The sequence below is a fragment of the Manis javanica genome, chromosome 2 (genome assembly GCF_040802235.1).
Source record: "Manis javanica isolate MJ-LG chromosome 2, MJ_LKY, whole genome shotgun sequence".
NCBI classification, from domain to species: domain Eukaryota; kingdom Metazoa; phylum Chordata; class Mammalia; order Pholidota; family Manidae; genus Manis; species Manis javanica.
In genome coordinates this window covers 74,011,436-74,033,048 of record NC_133157.1, presented here as the reverse complement: position 1 = coordinate 74,033,048, position 21,613 = coordinate 74,011,436, and the positions used below count along the sequence as shown (strand labels likewise).

General features: G+C 36.9%; 1 protein-coding gene across 1 annotated transcript in view; it reads right to left on the bottom strand.

Moving 5' to 3' along the window:
- Nucleotides 1-28: 28 nt before the first annotated feature.
- VPS13A (vacuolar protein sorting 13 homolog A) overlaps nt 29-21,613 on the bottom strand; it is a 233,046-nt gene continuing 211,461 nt past the window's right edge. Inside the window, exon 72 of the mRNA XM_017674000.3 lies at nt 29-21,098. Coding sequence (XP_017529489.3) covers nt 21,048-21,098 — 51 coding nt within the window. The 3' untranslated portion in view covers nt 29-21,047. The remainder of the gene's footprint in view (nt 21,099-21,613) is intronic.

Below are 21,613 nucleotides of genomic sequence, written 5' to 3'. Positions count from 1 at the left end.
CCCACCCCTATAATAGATTAACAGGAGAAAAACAAACACAAGTTTATTAATGTGTATGAGTAGCCCCTTGAAACAGCCCAGGCCTTTGTCATTTACAGGCAATTACCAGGAAAAGCACAGTAAATAAGGGTAAGGTTGTCCTGCAGATTTAAGTTGGGTACCTTTTCCATTAAGAGAGTCCACTATTATTTCACTGAACAAGTCTCTTAGTCTTGAGAATAACAAACAGGTCAGTTCAAACAGTTGTATCTCCTTCAGGAGGTGGTACTGCAGGCAGGCTCCCGAAGTTAGGCCTATGTGGTACAAGAAAGCAGGTATTTAGTAAGAGGCATTTCTATGGAAACAAAAAAACAAGGTTAGTGATTGAAGCAAACTATATACTTAGTCTGAGTCCTGTGGAGACAGCCAGTCAGAAGATTTCTAGATGCTGGGTTGGGTTAAAGCATCTTTTGCAGTTTGATGTCATTGGTGTTTAGGTCAACTTTCTGAGTGGCCTATATAACAACAGGCATGAAGACTGTCTAAACATGAATGCTTGCAGTGCTTTGGGAAATACTTTTGCAAATGACAAAAGACTTGAGTTCATTACAATGTAATTGTCCAGGAAATGTAGTTATTTCTGTTACATACATTTTAAGAAAATAACTAGACTTACAAGTGATATTATACCAGGATATATCAGATTTCTAGGAATTTTGATTTGTTCTTAGTGATTCCAAGTCAAAAGAGTAGAAGAAAATTGGAAACATTAGTTGGACAAGTAGTAACCAGATATGAAGAAACAAAGTATTCAGAACTAGTCCAGTTTACAGGTAAATAATGAAACCTCAGACAATTAACATGAGTACAATCTGATATCCACAAGAGTATATTACAGTTTCTACTGAAGCATCATTTTTCTCTACAATCAACTCCATTTTTACCAAAGGTAATTATAGTAAAACCCTGTTATGTTTGCAAAATAAATCTAGCCTCAACAATCTTGGCCGGAATTTTTTACATAAGGGCAACAAGAATAGCGGTTGGCCATACAGACTCCTGTATCTGTTTGGCTGGAACTTCTCATAAGAATTCTCAGGGTGGACTTTTTAAAAGCTTCCAAAGGCTAGGAAGCCAAGGTGCAAAACCTATACATTTGGGTTAATTCCTCTCTTCTCAAGCTCCCCTAAATATCCTGAGGTTCTTACCTGCCAGGAAATAAACTTCCCGGTAAGGCTGTGAGGAATCCTGTAAGCAAGGATTCCAGAACCTCCATAAAGTCAATCTAAGTCGCTTAAAACTGATCATACCTGATTCTATGGACGTTCTCAAATACAACATTCTAGTCAAAGGCTTGGTAATATAATATACAATTGTATCCTGTTACAAGAACAGGTTCTTATTGAACTTATGCAAATCGACATGAAAGTAAGAATACTAGAGTTTCCAAATTCTGGAAGGATCAAGTAGGGAGAAAAAATAATTGTTTCACCTTGCCCACAAAGGTATATCCTACCAAATTGCTGTAAGTCATAGACAGCTTAAGAGGCATCAAAAAGGTTTCCTTAAATCTGGAAAAACAAAGCATTAAAAAAATAAGCAATGTTTCAAACAGTCATAAATGTTATCTTCATCAGTTCATTCAATCACAGGAAATAAATTATTGTTGATCTTACTCTTCTTGTTAGCAGTTTTAGAATCCAGTTTTTACTTAGATTTCTATAAATTCTTACCCAATTCAATGGTATGATATAAACGTTACCAGAAACCTGTACTAGTTGGAGTCCTCTCCATGATTCTCCTTGAAAATGAAAGCACTTTTGCAAAAGCGAAACCATAACATCTGTAAATGACACTTACAAATGGCCACGGCTAAAGATCTGATTAGTTCATATAATGCAATTGAAAAGGAGATACGGTTATCTCTATAACATATTTAAAAATAATAACTAGAATTATAGGTTATAACATTATGCCAAGGCATATCAGATTTCTAGTAAATTCACAAAAATTCCAGAACCCTTAAAGCATTTGTCCATACAAATCTAACAAAGCTTAGTCTCATTTCCTATTTACCAATGCTTCCCATGTAATTTAACAAAAGCCTAATTAATTTATTATTTTTTTTTACAAGATGAGAGAACAAATTTTGAGATATTCCACAGGCCTCCTGAAATATCCCAAATTAGTCAAGGTCAAAGTCTTCATTTAGAATTTGATTTTTGGAAGTCTGTCAAAAGTATCAACAATTTTGAACACTTGACTAAATAGGATCACAGATCATTATGAAACAATACTTAATTGCCTATTTAACCAAAGTGACAATAAAGGATTTTGAAGGCGAGTTTTCTTAGGACATTATTTTAGTAAACCATAAACTCTTTTGCTTTCTAGGCAGGTTACTTAAAAGGTAAAAAGAAAGCCTTTCACAATCCTTTATCAGGTAGAGACCAAAAGTCCAAGAAAATGTTGTCCTCTAATAGATGAAAATATATTTTTAGTTTTATATACATCCACCATTGATATTAACACTTATCCTTAAACACTTAAAATAAACTCATTGTATTTTAGCCAGCTTAATTATACAAGATTCTCGCTGTCTCTCAATTCCCAACTTTCTGCATCCAATTAATTTGTCCTTATTTTCTTTCCCATTCTGAAACAACCAAGTCTACTTTAGGACAAAATTATTCTCTTTAACAAAAAAGCATCTCTGTACCTGTACCTTTTCTTAACCAAAAATATATCTTACTTTCATTGCATACAGAGATGTTTCCCTATTTCTAGTAGTTTTAATTCCATATGTTAACTAGAATTCCCAACCTTTGAAACCTTAATTTGTAGTGAAAACCAAGAAGTAAGCAATTATGAGCTGTTACATGCCAATATGCTATTGATTGGCATATTTAAAGATTTCATAATTTCTAGAAGCATATGCTTCTTTATAATTTTTCAATGTAGCACAAGATGTTTACTAACAGGCCCAAATATGTTTAGTTTCTCTGTAACAAGAAGCCAAAAGCAGACAGACCTATTCAGGGTTTCATCTATTTGGACATGATATGCATAGTGAATTTCCATTGTCTAACTTAACAACATTTTAAGGTTTCAAGTTACCAAAAAGATTGTGGAAGCCATTTCAAGGAAGACGTATATTATAAAACCTCATCATTGTGGAAAAGTTCATTTACAAACTTTTATTCCAATTACATTTATTTAATTCACTTGTTTTTAACAATCAGATTACTCCTGAAATTTTCATGAGACATTGAACAAAGTTAGACATAATCCTAAATTATTTTTCTTGCTGACAAATTTTGGAACAGAGATAACATGAACTTATTTGACTAATAAACCTAAGTACAATAAAAGTTGTATGTCTGTATTATAGCCAATGCTGCGAACTCTGAACAAACATGCCTACTTTAAGACTTAACTAGCTTTTATTTACTGAGTATGTTCCCAGATCATGCAGGATTGGGAAACATTTGGGTTAGTGTCTACATTTCTGAGAGTTTAGAAATACTTAATTCTTATAAGCTTTTTTTTAAAGCCAATTAAGTAGAGTTGTTTTACAAATTACTTTTGGCAATACCATTTGGAGATAGAAAAAAAATATCTCACATCTACAACATACATACATACATATATACATAAACATATAGACACAAAGAGAGACCTTATAGCTATTGTTATAAAATTTTAGCCATGAATCAAGTACAATACCAAACTCACTGGTTTGTAAAAGAACAGTTGGGTCCAAATTATGTTTTGAGCAGATGGAATAAGTTTACCCACTCAGATGGCTAAAGCTTTTTTATCATTATTTGGGGAGAAGACACAAGTTGTTTTTTTTTTTTTGTCCAATTTCCAAATAACTTTCTCCTTCTATTGAGAATCATCTCCCTAAAGTCTTCATCTCAAAGAGATGGCTCTCAGGTCTTAGAGAAGATGGGGGTAGAAAATTTGTATCTCAAAGGCACAGAGAAAGTATCCAAGTTTTCTCCAAGGAGTTTTGGGATAAATGTGCCTATTACCAGAGGTTTAGGATATTTACTATTGGAATTTTTCCTTTTCTTAGGTGCAGGACAATTCTGTTTCCAATTTCCCAATCTTACATAATATCTGCAACCATTTTGAGATGAAAAGGGGAGATCTGGGGATTAGTAAGGATAAGTAGAAATTATATTGCTTCTAAAACTGCATTTCTTATTTTATAAAGACTTGTAAGTCAGACGATTATCTAATTCTTCAAAGATTGAGTGAGCCTGAATATCATCGGGTTGATCTGTCCATCCAACTACATTATCTTCAATTTGCATCTTTATATTAGGGAAAATATTTCCATCCCAACTAAGATGGAAATCAAGAGATTCTTGTATCCTGGAGCTTCAGGGTTTAATGCAGTATGCCTTTATAAAGTCTGTGTAAAGCATTCAACAAAGGCCCTCAAATGCTCTCCTTTTTGAGAATACAACTCAACCCTGGCCCCATTCACTATAGGGGTAAAAGCCTTTACTATAGTTTTGAAACCCCTTACCATTGGCCTCAGCTGATCCATTACCTGATCATGTGCAGGAGGGCCTGGGAAAAATTCTAGTACTCTGTTTCCTCTGTGAGGGGTTTTCCCCTAGAGGGTCTGGCTTGTTTGGTAACTGCAATATAGTCATGGGGAAGAATACCCTCTGAGCAGCCAATCTAGGTCCCTGTGAGTGAGGCTGTAAATGGCCACTGATCTAACTCTTCTCTAAATTTGGTAAGATCTTCTGAAAGTGATGGTATAAAGGTCACTGTAATATTGTTAAGAGAATCCCTAAGACTAGATGCCATGCTCCATCATATCCTCTTTTCAATTTGATCATTCTGTATGTACCAATAAAGACAATTATGTAGAGAGAGCTCTTTAAAATTTTTTTCAAACATCTAAGTTTTTCTAATTCAAATGATCCATCATATGGTCATTGACAAATAGGACCTTATATTAAATCTCAACTATGACTTAACCATGGATGCCAGAGGCATCCCCAAAGAGGTTGCAAAAGATGCAGCCCTCACATGATTCAAGAAGTTCACTCCCAAAGGTAGCCCTAAGAAAGCAAAACCTCAAACTTCTGGAGGCTTAAAGATGGTGAGAGGTGAAACAGAATCCTCCTCCCAAAACCACATATAATATGAAAATATAGCAAATTCATCTAATCCTGAAAGAGCAACAGGGAAGAAGGATGTAGCAGACTGCCTACACCTGGGGAAAATGGCAGACCTTAAGGAATAGGGTAAAGTACTAAAGCCGTGATCCAGAGGGACCCAAGCCCTTCCCCCACCCCAGCTCACTGGAGGGAGGAAGAGAAATGGAGCGGGGAGCGGGTGGAGGCCTAGGATGCTGAACACCCAGCCCTGGAGATCTGCTCTGGGAGCACTAACCTACATTACATGGTGCTCTGGAGATTAGTGGGGTTGGGAAGCTAAGACAGTTGAAATACTTGGAGAGACTGAGATTCCAGCCACTTGTGGAAAACATGTATCCATAACTGGATGCTCTGGGACAAAAGACAGGCAAGCAGTCTGAGAGACTTCCTAACAGAGAGAGGATTGCTAAGGGGCAAGGATTGGACAGAGCTTGCTGCTCAGGAGAAAGGACAGGTGGACAAAATTGTCTGGGTGTTAATGTTGGTGGGGGGTATGGGGTGGGCTCTACAACACAGAGAAGACAAGTAGTGATTTTACAGCATCTTACTATGCTGATGGACAGTGACTGTGAAGGGGTATGTGGGGGGGACTTGGTGAAGGGGGGAGCCTAGTAAACATAATGTTCCTCATGTAATTGTAGATTCATGATACCAAAAAAAAATTGTCTGGATGCACTCTGCCCAGCAGGTTGGGAACTTGCAGGAGCTTCAGACAGTCCATCCCCCTGGCTGTCTATGCAGCTATGAGGCTGCCCCCAGCTGTGATATGTGCCTTCCTCCAAGCCACAACCTGCTGCCCCTACCATCATGCCAGGCCAGCCAGAGGGCGGCCACACCTATGGCAGCTACAAGTGCAAAGCACAGAGGCTTTTTCCTGCATGCTTGGCCCACTGGCCCTAGCAGTGGACGCAGGCACTGCAGCTGGGGAGGAGGAATGAGCTCTTTTCTCCTGATAGGCACCAGCGCCACTCACCTGTGACCCCCTCCATCACTCCAGGGGCTGAGCAGCTCCAGACTAGAGCTTGTGGGCACTAGAGGGCACTACATACAAATATGAAATGTCAAAGGAACCTGGTTCAAACAATAACCCCACAAAAACCAGAAAGAGGATTAAGTGAAGCTGAACTCATCAATCTTCCTGAAAGAGAATTCAAAATAAAAATCATAAACATGCTCATAGAGGTACAGAAAAATATTTAACACCCCAGGGAGGAATTCAAGAATGAGATACAAATGCTGAAGAATACAGTATCTGAAATGAAACATACAATGGAGGGATTTAAAAGCAGCATAGATGAAGTACAGGAGATGGCAAATGAAATAGAAATTAGAGAACAGGAAAACAAAGAAGCGAGGCACAGAGAGATAAAAGGATCTCTAGGAATGAAAGCATATTGAGAGAACTGTGTAACCAATCCAAATAGAACAATATTCACATTATAGGGGTACCAGAAGAAACAGAGAGAGAAAAAGGAATATAAAGTGTCTTTGAGGAGGTAATTACTGAGAACTTCCCCAATCTGGGGAAGGAGATAGTCTTTCAGGCCATGGAGGTGCAAAGATGTCCCAAAACAAGGAAATCAAGGAGGATAACACCAAGACATATAATAATTAAAATGGCAAAGATCAAGGATAAGGAAAGAGTATTAAAAGCAGCCAGAGAAAGAAATAAGATCACATACAAAGGAAAACCAATCAGGCTATCATCAGACTTCTCAGCAGAAATCTTACAAGCGAGAAGGGAGTGGCATGATGTATTTAATGCAATGAAGCAGAAGGGCCTTGAACCAAGAAATCTCTACTTGGCAAGATTATCATTTAAATTTGAAGGAGGGATTAAACAATTTCCAGATAAGCAAAAGCTGAGCGAATATACCTCCCCAAAACCAGTGTATTTTGGAGGGACTGCTATAGATGGAAGTGTTCCTAAGGCTAAATAGCTGTCACCAGAGGAAATAATATCACAGTAAAAAAATTAGACCCATTAATTACTACACAGATGCAAAATCAAATCAACAACCCCCAAAGTCAGCCAAGGGATAGAAAAAGAGTACAGAATATGATACGTAATACATAAAGAATGGAGGAGGAAGAAAAAGGAGGGAAAAAAAAACCCTTTAGATTGTGTTTGTAGTAACATAATAAGTGTTAAAGTTAGACTATTAGATAATAAGGAAGTAATCCTTGAACCTTTGTTAACCACAAATCTAAAGCCTGCAATGGCAGTAAGTACATACCTATCAATAATCACCCTAAATGTAAATGGTCTGAATGCACCAACCAAAAGACAGAGTCACTGAATGGATATAAAAACAAGACCTGTCTATATCCTGCCTACAAGAGACTCACTTTAAACCCAAAGATATACACAGACATAAAAGTGAAGGGATGGTAAAAGATATTTCATGCAACTAATAGGGAGAAAAAAGCAGAAGTTGCATTACTTGTATCAGACTAAATAGATTTCAAAACAAAGAAAGTCACAAGAGGCATAGAAGGGCATTACATAATGATAAAGGGGTCAGTCCAACAAGAGGATATAACCATTTAAATATCTATGGACCCAACATAGGAACACTTAAATATGTGAATCAAATACCAAGAGAATTAAAGTGGGAAATAGAATGCAATGCATTCATTCTAGGAGACATCAACACTCCACTCACTCCAAAGGACAGATCAACCAGACAGAAAGTAAGGAGACAGAGGCACTGAACAAGACATTAGATCAGATAGACCTAACAGACATCTACAGAACATACCACCCAAAAGCAGCAGGATACATATTCTTCTCAAGTGCACATGGAACATTTTCAAGAATAGATCATATATACTGGGCCACAAAAAGAGCCTCAATAAATTCAGAAGGATTGAAATTGTACCAACCAGCATCTCGGACCACAAAGGTATGCAAGTAGAAATAAATTATGCAAAGAAAACAAAAAAGCCCACAAACCCATTGAGGCTTAACAACATGCTCCTAAATAATCAATGGATCAATGACCAAATAAAAACAGAGATCAGGCAATATATGGAGACAAATGACAACAATAATTCAACACCGCAAAATCTGTGGGATGCAATGAAGGCTGTGCTAAAGAGGGAAGTTTATTGCAATACAGGCTTACCTCAGGAAAGAAGAACAATCCCATAGGAACAGTATAAATCCATAATTAATGAAACTAGAAAAAGAAGAACAAATGAGGCCCAAAGTCAGTAGAAGGAGGGACATAATAAAGATTAGAGCAGAAATAAATAAAATTGAGAAGAATAAAACAACAGAAAGAATCAATGGAACTGGGAGCTGGTCTTTTGAGAAAAATAAATAAAACAGATAAATGCCTAGCCATACTTATTAAAAAAAAGTGTACATACATAAACAGAATCAGAAATGAGAAAGGAAAAATCAATATGGATGCCACAGAAATACAAGAATTAGAAAATACTATGAAAAATTATATGCTAACAAGTTGGTAACCTGAAGAAAAGGACAACTTTCTAGAAAAAATAGAAACGCTTGGTCCAATGCTGACCAAGGAAGATACAGAAAATCTGAACAGACCAATAACCAGCAACGAAATTGAACTGGTAATCAAAAAACTACCTATAAAACAAAACTCCTGGACCAGATGGCTTCACTGCTGAATTTTATCAAACATTTAGTGAAGACCTAATACCCATCCTCCTTAAAGTTTTCCAAAGAGTAGAAGAAGAGGGAATACTTCCAAACTCATTCTATGAGGCCAGCATCACTCTAAAACCAAAACCAGATAGACAACACAAAAAAAGAAAATACAGAACAATATCCCTGATGAACAAAGATGCAAAACTACTCAACAAAATGTTAGCAAATCAAATTAAAAAATACATAAAAAATATCATCCATCATGATCAAGCAGGATTTATTTCAGGGATGCAAGGATGGTACAACATTCAAAAATCCATCAACATCATCCATCACATCAACAAAAGGGAGGACAATAACACATGATCTTCTCCATAGATGCTGAAAAAGCATTTGACAAAATTCACTATCTATTCATGATAAAAAATCTCAACAAAATGGGTATAGAAGGCAAGGACCTCAACATAATAAAGGCTGTATATGCCAAACCCACAGCCAACATGATACCTAACATTAAAAAGCTGAAAGCTTTTCCCCTAAGATCGGGAACAAGACAAAGATGCCCACTCTCCCCACTTTTATTCATCATAGTTGTGGAGATCCTAGCCACGGCAATCAGACAACACAAAGAAATAAAAGGCATCCAGATTGGTAAGGAAGAAGTCAAACTGTCACTATTTGCAGATGACATGATATCGTACATAAAAAATCCTAACGAATCCACTCCAAAACTACTAGAACTAATAACTGAGTTCAGCAAAGTTGCAGGATACAAAATGAATACACAGAAATCTGTTGCATTCCTATACACTAACAATGAGCCAATAGAAAGAGAAATCAGGAAAACAATTCCATCCACAATTGCATCAAAAAGAATAAAATACCTAGGAATAAACTTAACCAAGGAAGTGAAAGACCTATACCCTGAAAACTACAAGACACTCATGAGAGAAATTAAAGAAGATACCAATAAATGGAAATATATCACACGCTCATGGATAGGAAGAATTAATATTGTCAAATTGCCATCCTGCCTAAAGCAATCTACAGATTCAATGCAATCTTTATCTAAATACCAATGGTATTCTTAAATGAACTAGAGTAAATAGTTCTAAAATTCATAGGGAATCACAAAAAATCCCAAATAGCCAAAGCAATCCTCAGAAGGAAGAATAAAGCTGGGGGGATTGTGCTCCTCAACTTGAAGGTCTACTATAAAGCCACAGTAAACAAGACAATTTGGTACTGGCACAAGAAGAGGCCCTTAGATAAATGGAACAGAATAGAGAACCCAAATATAAACCCACATATATGGTCAATTAATATATGATAAAGGAGCCATGTATATACAATGGGGAAATGACAGCCTCTTCAACAGCTGGTGCTGGCAAAACTGGACAGCTACATGTAAGAGAATCCAACTGGATTACTGTCTAACCCCATACACAAAATTAAACTCAAAATGGATCAAAGACCTGAATGAAAGTCATGAAACCATAAAACTCATAGAAGAAAACATAGGCAAAAATCTCTTGAATATAAACATGAGCAATTTTTTCCTGAACGCATCTCCTCGGCAACAAAAGCAAAAATGGCAACAAATGGGACTACATCCAACTAAAAAGCTTCTGTACAGCAAAGGACACCATCAGTAGAACGAAAGGCATCTTACAGTGTGGGAGAATATATTTGTAAACAACATATCTGACAAGGGGTTAACATCCAAAATACATAAAGAACTCACACACCTCAACACCCAAAAATCAAATAACCCTATTAAACAATGCGAGGAGGATATGAAGACACTTTTCCAAAGAAGAAATTCTGATGGCCAGCCGGCACATGAAAAGATGCACCACACAAGGAGATATCACCTCACACCAGTTAGGATGGCCAACATCCAAAAGACTAGGAACAACAAAAGCTGATGAGGATGCAGAGATAGGAGAACCCTTCTACACTGCTGGTGGGAATGTAAATCAGTTCAACCATTGTGGAAAGCAATATGGAGTTTCCTCAAAAAAACTAAAAATTGAAATACAATTTGACCCAGGAATTCCACTCCTAGGAATTTACCAAAGAAAGCAAGATCTCAGCTTCAAAAAGACATATGCACCCCTATGTTTACTGCAGCACTATTTAAATAGCCAAGATATGGAAGCAACCTAAGTGTCCATCAGTAGATGAATGGATAAAGAAAAGGTGGTATATATACATGGTGGAATACTATTCAGCCATGAGAAGAAAACAAATCCTACCATTTGCAACAACATGGATGGAGCTAAAGGGTATTATGCTCAGTGAAATAAGTCAGGTGGAAAAGACAAGTGCCAAATGATTTCAATCACTTGTGGAGTATAATAACAAAGCAAAACTGAAGGAAAAAAACAGCAGCAGACTAACAGACTCCAAGAAGGGACTAATGGTTACCAAAGGTGAGGGTGGGGGAGGGAGGGAGGGAGAAGGGGATTGAGGGGTATTATGATTGGTACCCATGGTGTGTGTGGGGTCACGGGGAAGACAGTGTAGCACAGAGAAGTAGTGACTCTGTGCCATCTTACTATGATGAACAGTGACTTCAATGGGCTATGGGGGGGACCTGATAATATGGGTATTATCAAATAACCACAATGTTTTTCATGTGAAGCCTTCAGAAGAGTGTATATCAATGACACTTTAATAAAAAAAAAAAGGCAAAGACTGAGTTATCACAGGCAGTAATAACATTGTAGTCAAAATGGTTTCTCTGATTTCCTATGAAAACCTGAGGTGTCTACTGTGCACAGACCTGCTAATGTCTGACACTGGACAGGTGCTACTGAATTGGGACTTTTCCAGCACTAACAAGACAGTGAGTTTTGAGATGACAAAGCTCCCTTTGAGACTGAAACCCTTAGCACAAACTCTCTTGAATGCTGGCACAGTGGGATAAAGAGAATTCTGCTGTCACTTCGTGTCTTAGATCCCCTGCCTATTTGGCTGGCTACCACATACCAGCTGATACTTGCATCTTTCAAGCTGAAACTTGTATTCTCACTGATCAAAAGCCAATCTCTCAAGACATAAAACAAAAGGCCTTACGGTTCTCCTCCATATGGCAAATGACACAAAAGACATAGACAACAGAAAACAAGAGCCATCTCTGGGAGGAAAAGGATCAGTAGAAAACAAGAGTACTCATAACGAACATCTTTACAAGATTTTCTATACCTAAGGAAATGGTTCACACAAATATTTTCTCCTGCTAATCTAAATATGGAGAAGAAAGGACAAGGTAAATTTTTCTCTTCCTCTTTTGACTGGGAACTACAGAGATCAAGGAGAGCTGATTTGGTTAAGAATTCTCACCTTTTGCCGGCTTCTGCCAGTTTTCCAGGATCCTATCTGCAGGCCCCAGAGCAAGTAAGGTGTCTTAGCAGGTCCCATCATGGATTGCCAGACTGTAGGGGAGAAAATCGTCCCTCCTACCTTTCCACTAGGTTTTTGGCTGAGAGTACCCTCCACTCTGTAATAAAAGACAGATTAACAGGAGGAAAACAAACACAACTTTAATATGTATATATCTTGTAACATGGGAGATACCAGGAGAAGCTGAATGACTCTCTGAAATGGCCCAACCCACTTTAAATACCTTCTTCAGATAATGCCTCAAGAAACATGTTGTGGGGGTGGGGTAAGGAAAGCCAGTTATGGGAGGTGATGAGGAAAAGCACAGTAAACAAGGGTAAAGGTTGTTATGCAGATTTGAGTTGGACACCTTCTCCTCTGACAAATTTGTGATCTAGAGTCATCTTTCCCTTCCTCGTACAGAGAGGAAGACACTCTTGCAAATGAAGATTTCTCTTATAAATGTAAATCCCTTACAAAATGGTAGCTTCTACTAGGTGTTCAGAACTCTTCCTGTGTCTGCTGTTTCTTAAAGACAATCCTTGTGCCAAAGAGGCATATTTTGGAGTGGCATATTCTGCTCATCTTTTCTTCTGCTTCCACATTCTTCATCCACCTTTTTGAGGCAAGTCTGCATTCAGCATCATATTATGTTGGGTTCCCTTTAGAGCTGGCCCCGTAAAGCAGAAGCAGAAGCTCCTGGGAAGTGCAGAGTGCTTCAGACAAAAGGCCCAATATGCCCTTGTTTCTGCTTTCTATTTGAATGTGTATACACACACACAAGCATATCACTTAGGGATTTAAAGTATGTCTTATCTCCAGTCACCAAAATGTACCCAGACTATCTATGTTATGGAACAATGTGTTAGCATTCCTGCAACTGCACAAAGCCTTCCTACTGGCCAGTTAAAATGGTAGATTCTTAATTCTGTTGGAGCACTTCCTTCTGAGTGTCAAGCTATTAAAGAGAAGAGGAGCACCAATGCTTGAAAAGGGGAATTACTCTTTAAGTGAGTGATTCCACCGTAGCCAATGTAGCACCTATTAAGTTTCAAACAGTAACTTTCACTCCAGAAATGAATGCAAAAGCAACAGTTTTTGTCAAACCTGATAAACTGACAGTACAGGTTCAGGAATAAACAGCCAAGACAATTTTGTGCAAGACAACACAGAGATGGGGGAGTAGCTCTTAAGTGTATCTAGAACCAAACAAAAAGCAAGGCGGGTCCGTAGGGAACAGAACTGGATGGGATGCCATGCACTCAACATCATGAACTTCTCTTCATCCAATTGACATAGGAAGAGGGTTTAAGAGAATCAGTAATTAGTAATTAAGCAATGTGGAATTTTTTTAGTTTAAGCACTTGCTAGCATTGAGTTATTTTTAATTTATCTTTGGCCGACAAAGCATACAAGAAAGTGATGGCTTTCAATCACTTCTAGTTGCCAGATGGCTATTAAAGAAATCATTAACCATAGGTAGTCATGATAAAGTATTTTCTTAAGTCATGGAAAGGCTGAACTGTCCATATCAGAGGTAAGTATCTCTGCCAATACTAATTCTGCAAGTAGAAAATTCTCTTCTAGCTCTTCTTTCAAAATATATTTATTACTCCTGTGGAAATGAATCATTTTAAGTTTTCTGAGGTTGAGAGAGGCATGGTCTTGGTGCTAAAGAATTTACTAAGTATTACCACTCAAGTTTTTAGTGAATCAATGATCATGCTGTGCTGGAATGCTGTCAGCTTTGATAGAAAAATCAGGACCTAGGGTAATGTGATATTTATCCATTTATTAGACCCAAAAGCGGCAGAGTTTAGATAGGCAAGAGAAGGCTTATTGGTAATGTTTCTGGTTCTATCCAGTAACTAATAACAGAGGCCCACTGAAGACCAGAAAGTTGTGACTCATTTGAAAATATATACACAGTTAAACTGGGCAGTCAAGCAATCTAATTCTATGAATAGCAAGATTAAATTATTGCTTAGAAAAAAGTTCATTAGTGAGCATGGCCAATCAATTTTCAGGAGAAAAAGAAGACTAAAGTCAATTTCCAAAGGAAGAATTTCACTGTAATCCTTTGTGTTTATACGTTATCTCATCAGAATACACAAAACTAAGGCAGAGATTATAACATACAAGTGGACGAGGGGCCCACTTTAAGATGTATAAGGAACGCGAGTGAAGGCAGTAGTGCATTGATGCAGAAATTGGTATTTTAACAATTAACATTATCAATGACCATATTTTTACCAAAGAATAAGCATTCCAAAGAAGCACAGACTATCTGGTCCATAAAAAAGTTAATAAGGAAGTATTTTTGAAATGCACATTCCCTAAAAATTTCATTTTTCTCTGTAATACACATTCACATATAGAGATGATCAAAAAAGTCTTTAACAGTCTATCTGACCTGCAACAAGCTCCAGCTACAGCTGTGAATTTGGACATAAAACTGTTGACATTGGTAACATTTCAATGTTATCTACTTCTGCTTGCATGTTTTTCAGCCTCCAAATCGGCAACTTTTGGGTAGCAACATGGAATACTGGTGGTATGATGGCATGCTGGGGTTTTCCAACATGTTTTATTTTAAGAGCACTTCTGATGATTAGACTTATACATGCTACATTAGAAGGAACCTATTAAGGTACCTGAGCAATACTAAATGAATGCTCTTCAGTGACAGGGATTTGCCGGTTGACAACTATCTATCACAGCACATGTTAAACTCTAATACAAATTCATTTGTATTTGGACGAAGTAATAAAAAACTTTAAAAATGCACTCATACCAACCTACAAAATCTGATGTTATATTTCTTATGCAGCTCTTTGGGTAACCAAAATTACCGGGGGTTTTCTTTTTTCTTTTTTGAAAATGCCAAAATGCTTTTTAAAAAGAACCTATAACTCTACAGAACTCTTTTTTTTGTGGTGACATGAAACTATTTTACAAAAGAGGAAATAAAGGAAAAAAAGGTTTCAGTTAAAAGAAATATGAAGGAGGTATTTTGTAACAGAGTAGGATCCGGCATCCCCTCAGTCCTTCTGCTGGCCTGCTTTTAGGGTGGCCCTGAGAGAACTACTTTATACCAGTTGTGGCAGAAAGAAAAGCAGGAGAAGAAGTCTGTACCTGCAGCTGTATTGGCAAATGATTGCAAATATAGATTACAAGAACCATAAAAATTTCAGCTGATGAATGCTAACTTGATTAAGTCAGCATCAGCAGTAAAGTGTGATTTCCAAAGTATGTTTCAAAGAGTTGAGCAGGAGGGTGAATGGTCACTTTCTAGAGTAGGGCTGTGATACTTGGTAGCACCAAAGAAAACCAGATTGAATAATCTTTGTATTCAATCTTACTTAAGGAATGCAGGTTACCTACATTTCTACTTGAATACTACAGAAATGAGGACATCCAATTATCACACTCTCCAGAGAATGAGTATTTTGGCCCTACAAGAATGTATATAAGCCCGATATAAACTCCCCATTTTTAGTGTTTAGGTTCTTTGTCACCTATACAGTGAATCAAACAGAAGGTAAATGAAGCAAATTCTATTTACTTAAAGGAGAACTTCTATCCCCAATCCTAGCAAAATGCTTAGTGGGAGAGAGGATGAAATACATCTAGTTAAATGACAGCTTATACCCTTTTTGGGTTGCTGTTTGTGGATCTAACCTTTCTATGCTTTCTCTGGTCCCAAAGGAAAGCATTCTATAAACCAAAATGAGTTATCCAATCTTCTCACTCTAAAGTAAAAGATACTGCTCACAATCTGAAGACTCCCTGACTTGTAGAACTGCTACTCTGTATCTAAGTTCAGGCTCTACACCACCCAGACTGTTCCATCACTGGTTGGCCCATGCCTTCTACAGCAGTGGCTTTGCAAGTTTTTGATTTTTTTTTTAAACTGCAAATCACAACAGGAAATAACATTTTATATTTTGACCCAGAACACACAGTGTGTAGAATATTCAACTAAAACAATATTTAACCTCATTATGTGCAATGCTCTTCTTTTTTTATTCCACTTTAAAAACATGATGGTCTTGAGCTGGATTCCATGGCCCACTAATGGGTTAAGACCTACATTTTGAAAAACACTGCCCACAGAGATACTGGTTTATCTTGAAAAAAGGTAAAAAGTAATGTCTTGGCATCCAAACAAATTTCCTGCATTGTCTAGGTGGCACATGTAAACACCCAGTTCTGGTCCTGAATAACCAAAGCAATCTTGAGAAAGACGAACAAACCTGGGGGTATCATATTCCCTGATTTCAAACTTTACAAAAAAGTTATAGTAATTAAAATAGTATGGTACTGACACAAGAACATATACACAGACAAAGGGAACAGAACAGAGAGCCCAGAAATAAACCCATGCCTATATGGTCAATTAATATCTGACAAAGGAGGCAAGTATATATACAATGGGGAAAAGACAGTCTCTTTAATAAATGGTTGTGGGAAAACTGGACAGCTACAAGCAAGAATGAAACTGAGTCACTGTCTTACACCATATACAAAAGCAAACTCAAATGGATTAAAGACCTAAATATAAGACCTGAGACCATAAAACTACTGGAGGAAAACATAGGCAGTGAACTCTTGGACATCATCATTAGAAATTTTTTTCTGGATATGTCTTCCAGACAAGGGAAACAAAAGCAAAAATAAACAAGTGGGAGTACATCAAACTTAAAAGCTTCTGTAAAGCAAAGGAAACCATCAACAAAATGAAAAAGCAACCTACTGTACTGGAGAATATATCTGCAAACAATATAGCTGACAGAGTGCTAGTATCCGAAACATATAAAGAACTCATACACCTCAACACCAAAAAAATAAGTATCAGATTTAAACATGGGCAGAGGACTTCAACAGAAATTTTTACAAAAAAGACATACAGGTAACACTTGAAAAGATGCTCAAAATCACTAACCATCAGGGAAGTGCAAATCAAAACTACAGTAAAACTTCACATAAGTCAGAATGGCTACTATCAGCAAGACAATAAATAACAAATGTTGGCAAGGATGTGGAATAAAGGGAACCCTCATACACTGCTGGTGTGTTTGCAAACTGGTGCAGCCACTGAGGAAAGCAAAATGTAGGTTTCTCAAGTAACTAAAAATAGAAATACTGTATGACCCAGCAATTCCACTTCTGGGAATCTACCTGAAGAAAACAAAGTCATTAATACGAAAAGATATATGCAATCCTAGGTTTACTGCAGCATTATTTACAAGCCAAGATATGGAAACAGCCAAAGTGTCCATCAATAGATGAATAAATAAAGATGTGGTACACATACACAATGCAATCTTGCAAAGACATGGATAGACCTAGAGGGTATTATGCTAAATGAAACAAACCAGAGAAAGATGAATACCACATGGTCTCACTTATATGTGGAATGTGAAAAACAAAATAAATGAACAAACAAAACAGGAAAAGACTCATAAACACAGAGAACTGATGGTTGGTTACCAGGGGGTGGGAGGATGGGTGAAACAAGCGAAGGGCATAAAGAGGTATAAATTTCAAATTATAAAATAACTTCATCACAGGGATAGAAGTAGGGAATATAACTCATAATACTGCAATATCTTTGTATGGTGACAAATGGTAACCATACTTATCACGGTGAGCATTTAGTAATGTATATAACTGTTGAATTGCTAAGTTGTTCATCTGAAGCCAATACAATATTGCATATAAAGTACTTCAATTAAAACAAAAATTATCACCCAGTCCAAATGGCTATTTCCACCTTTAGTATATTCAGTATACACTTTCAGCTCCTGTGGCCAAACTAACCCAGTACCTTTCTCTCAATCTTTTTAATACAGGGCCTTGGCTTGGCCTGAAGGATCAACTAATACTGACAATTGATGACTAAATAACTAAAGTGCAGAAAATTCAGCACCAAGTAGAATTTTCATTTCTTATCAGACAGGAAATGAATACTATTTTACAGGATATTTCTAAGAAATAATCTTAGAATATCTAAGATTTAGGTATTTATGTTCACTGGGAAAATATTACTGCTCTTATAATCATAAAAAATGAAATAATTATAATAGAAGATAATATACATTTAAGAAAACTTTCTTATTTATTTAGATACCATAGGACAGTTTTGGAATGGGTTGGATTATGGTGAGGAAAGGGCCAGGGAAGGGCTGCCTACAACTGGTAATGACTATTTAGGGACCAGAAAATGACTCAGCTGTATGAAAGTAAGTCTGGGAGAAATCCCAGGGTCTTGCTACAACGAAGGAATCAGCAGCCAATACATACATTAGATAGTGAAGCCACTGAAGAGGAGTACATGCTCTTGGGGTCAGAAAGGATTTTGTTAATTTGAAGAAACCACAAGTTTTTGTACCAGAAATCAAAGATGCTATTTCTAATGATCATAGTGTTCTAAAGAAGAGCTGGTTGGGAGCAGACACTTTTGCCTTGGGCTTCACACAATTATCAAGGACTAGAATATATGCTGCCCTAAAATTAAGGGCCTTGGGCTATAGCTAACACACAAATAATACAAAGAAAGGACACAATACTCAGGACCTCGTTCCAGAGCAACTACCATACAACTAAGACAAGCTTAAAGTTCTCAAGTAGAGAGCCATTAAATGTTAAATTCAATCCAGGGAAGATTATGGACTCTCTAATATTCTAGAAAGAAGGAATATAGACTCAAACACATAATTGTAAATTATAAAACGTTATGCTAAAAAGACTGACCCATTCTCTAGTGATCTACTGATGTTTTTTGTTTAGATGAAAGCAATCTTCTAAGATAATTGATAAATTACTGCTCTTGAAATGGTGGGTCTTTCTACTTTAGAAATAGAAAGTGATAGGAGATGTTGATGGGTAGATGACTGGTGCAGAAAGAATAAAAATATATATTTCTAGGTTCTTACTGGTAAGGGAACAAGAGGTGGACAGTACATTGGCTTTACATGTGTACTAGTAACAAGACCCACTCCTGCTGACCTCCAGAGGATACTAGAATTTTTATGCCTACTCTTTTAGGCTTTTCCCCTTTATATGGGGAAAAGAAATTATGGGAGTCTTATTTTTTCTGAGAATGAAATAATCAAACTGGAGTAAGTAATGAGGTACTTGGCTGATGGCATTGACTGGAACTCCTATAAAGCAACATTTTGGATGAGGACAATCTGATGAAAGCTTTTTAACTACCTCTACCCTTAGGTTTAGTTCTAATGTATGTAAAATTGGAGGAGCTCAGCAACAGAGAAAATACGTATGTTATTTTGAACAAAAGTCATCATGGAAGCACGTACTATCATGGGTTTTGAAATTTGCCACCTTTTCATTCAACTTAGTACAGCCAAGAAAACAACATTCTCGGGCAAGCTATTGAAAATAAACAATGTGTATTTATAATCAGAGAATATCAATAATATTTAGTAGCAGGATTTGGTCAGGAAGAAATACAAATACAGTATGGCATGCTGTTTATTTTAGCTTTTACAACAAAGCAAGGGTTTGAGGAGCCTGAGGAGAATTTCACGACCATTAACTATACAGTCTCCAATTCAAAAACAGTTTACAGTTTCGTGGCACGTAAAACATGCATCAAATACTCTGTATTATTCAATAACTAAGTAAAACACTACATCATTCTCATCATGGTTCACAATTATATATTCATCCCCTTTCACTTCAAAAAGTCCATTATGTTAAGTTACAAGGTTTCATCCCCTTTCACTTCAAAAAGTCCATTATGTTAAGTTACAAGGTTCTTGGACAAAAACCAAGGAAAAAAACCCATGATCTTATTTTCACTAATGTGCAGCCCATGATTTCTGTTCTGATGAACTATACCATTTAAAAGAGTGATTAGTGATTCTCACTTGAATAACTGTAGAGAGAGCAAACTAGAAATTCTCAACCTATTGCCAACAGGCCAGGTTACTGGGTAAGACTCGAGGGTCTATACATTACTTGTAAGAGGGGCTGTCTCTTCCGAGGCATAACTCATATCTAAGAGGGTGGGGATATTGTTTACTACATATTACCAGTAGGAAAGTTGGTATTGTTAAGGCTTTAGGAATTTTCCTTTCAAGTCAGCAATCTATTAAAATACAGGACCAAAGTAAACCAAGTAGTTCCCATGGAGTTGGCTTGAGCAAATATATTCTAAGGCTTAAAAGTTCTGAGAGGGGCTTTCCCTTTTTTGGGTATGATGCTCATTTCTTCAAGCCTTTCCTAAGATCAGGCTTGAAGGGGTATTATTCAATCTGTTATATAAAAAAGGTTGTTTTTCATAGTCATGCTATGCATTTGATGTGCAAATCTATCCTTTATTAAAAAAATAAGGAAAATAATACCAAAATATTTATCTGTAAAAAGAACCTCATGTTTCTGAAGAAGCCACCACTAAAATTCTCTTGATACCACTGAGGCAATGTTTGATTTGGTCACTTACCCATCACTCTTTCAGGGAGTGTGAAGTAAGCATGACAGAAGTTTAAAATGTGAACTAGGAACATAAAACTTAGCTCCACATGGAGGCTAAATATAAGCAACTTCTCTGCTAGTGCAGAGAATCACCTGGAGCAAATATTTAAGATTCATAAATGTCTATTTCATAAAGGAATCAGAATTTTAACCAGATGCATGATTCAAGTTAGAAAACCAAATGGATTCCCAAAGAGCCAAAAATATTTTAATCACATAGCTGTTTTACCAGAGTCTGACTGATGTTTTTTTTTTTTTTTCAGTACTTGGTTTCCTTCTGTACTACATACTTCCCCAACAAGTTTTGGAAGGTACAAGGTGGAAACTGTAATGATTTATTGTTGCGTGTCCTCAGGCAGTGTTCTTCATCAGAGGCTTGGGGAAGGTTCTCTTGCTTCTTCTAGCTTTGTGAGGATCCACTGTTGTGGGGAAATAAACCATGAGTTGCTTACTTCAATGAACTTGCAATGAAATTCAAAACATAATGAATGGATATCTAGATGCTTGGCTTCCAGTTTAATTAACTGTATACTTATAGCCAGTAATTAAATTCATCTTGCATAAGAGATGGACTCACGTATATGGACCAGATGGCTCAGAGACAATGGTACTGGATTTGATTTAGTAGGAAGAATGTTTTTATAAGGTCTCTGGACTTGGATGTTCATTTTCAGAATAAGAAAAACAAAATGAACCACCCAGAGACAAAAGGGCAATTTGACAACTGGACTGAGTAACTGTGCCAAAGTATAAAATTTATCTATGCAAAATTCCTTACAATTAATTCCAAAAATTATCTATGCCAATTCCTTATCACAAACCTTCATGATTCCATATGTAAGTTTCTACTGATTGTAATCTAGGAATAATCACATGTAATTCTACAGTGGGTAGTAGCATAGCAACATTCTTGAGCATTTTACATGATCTCATG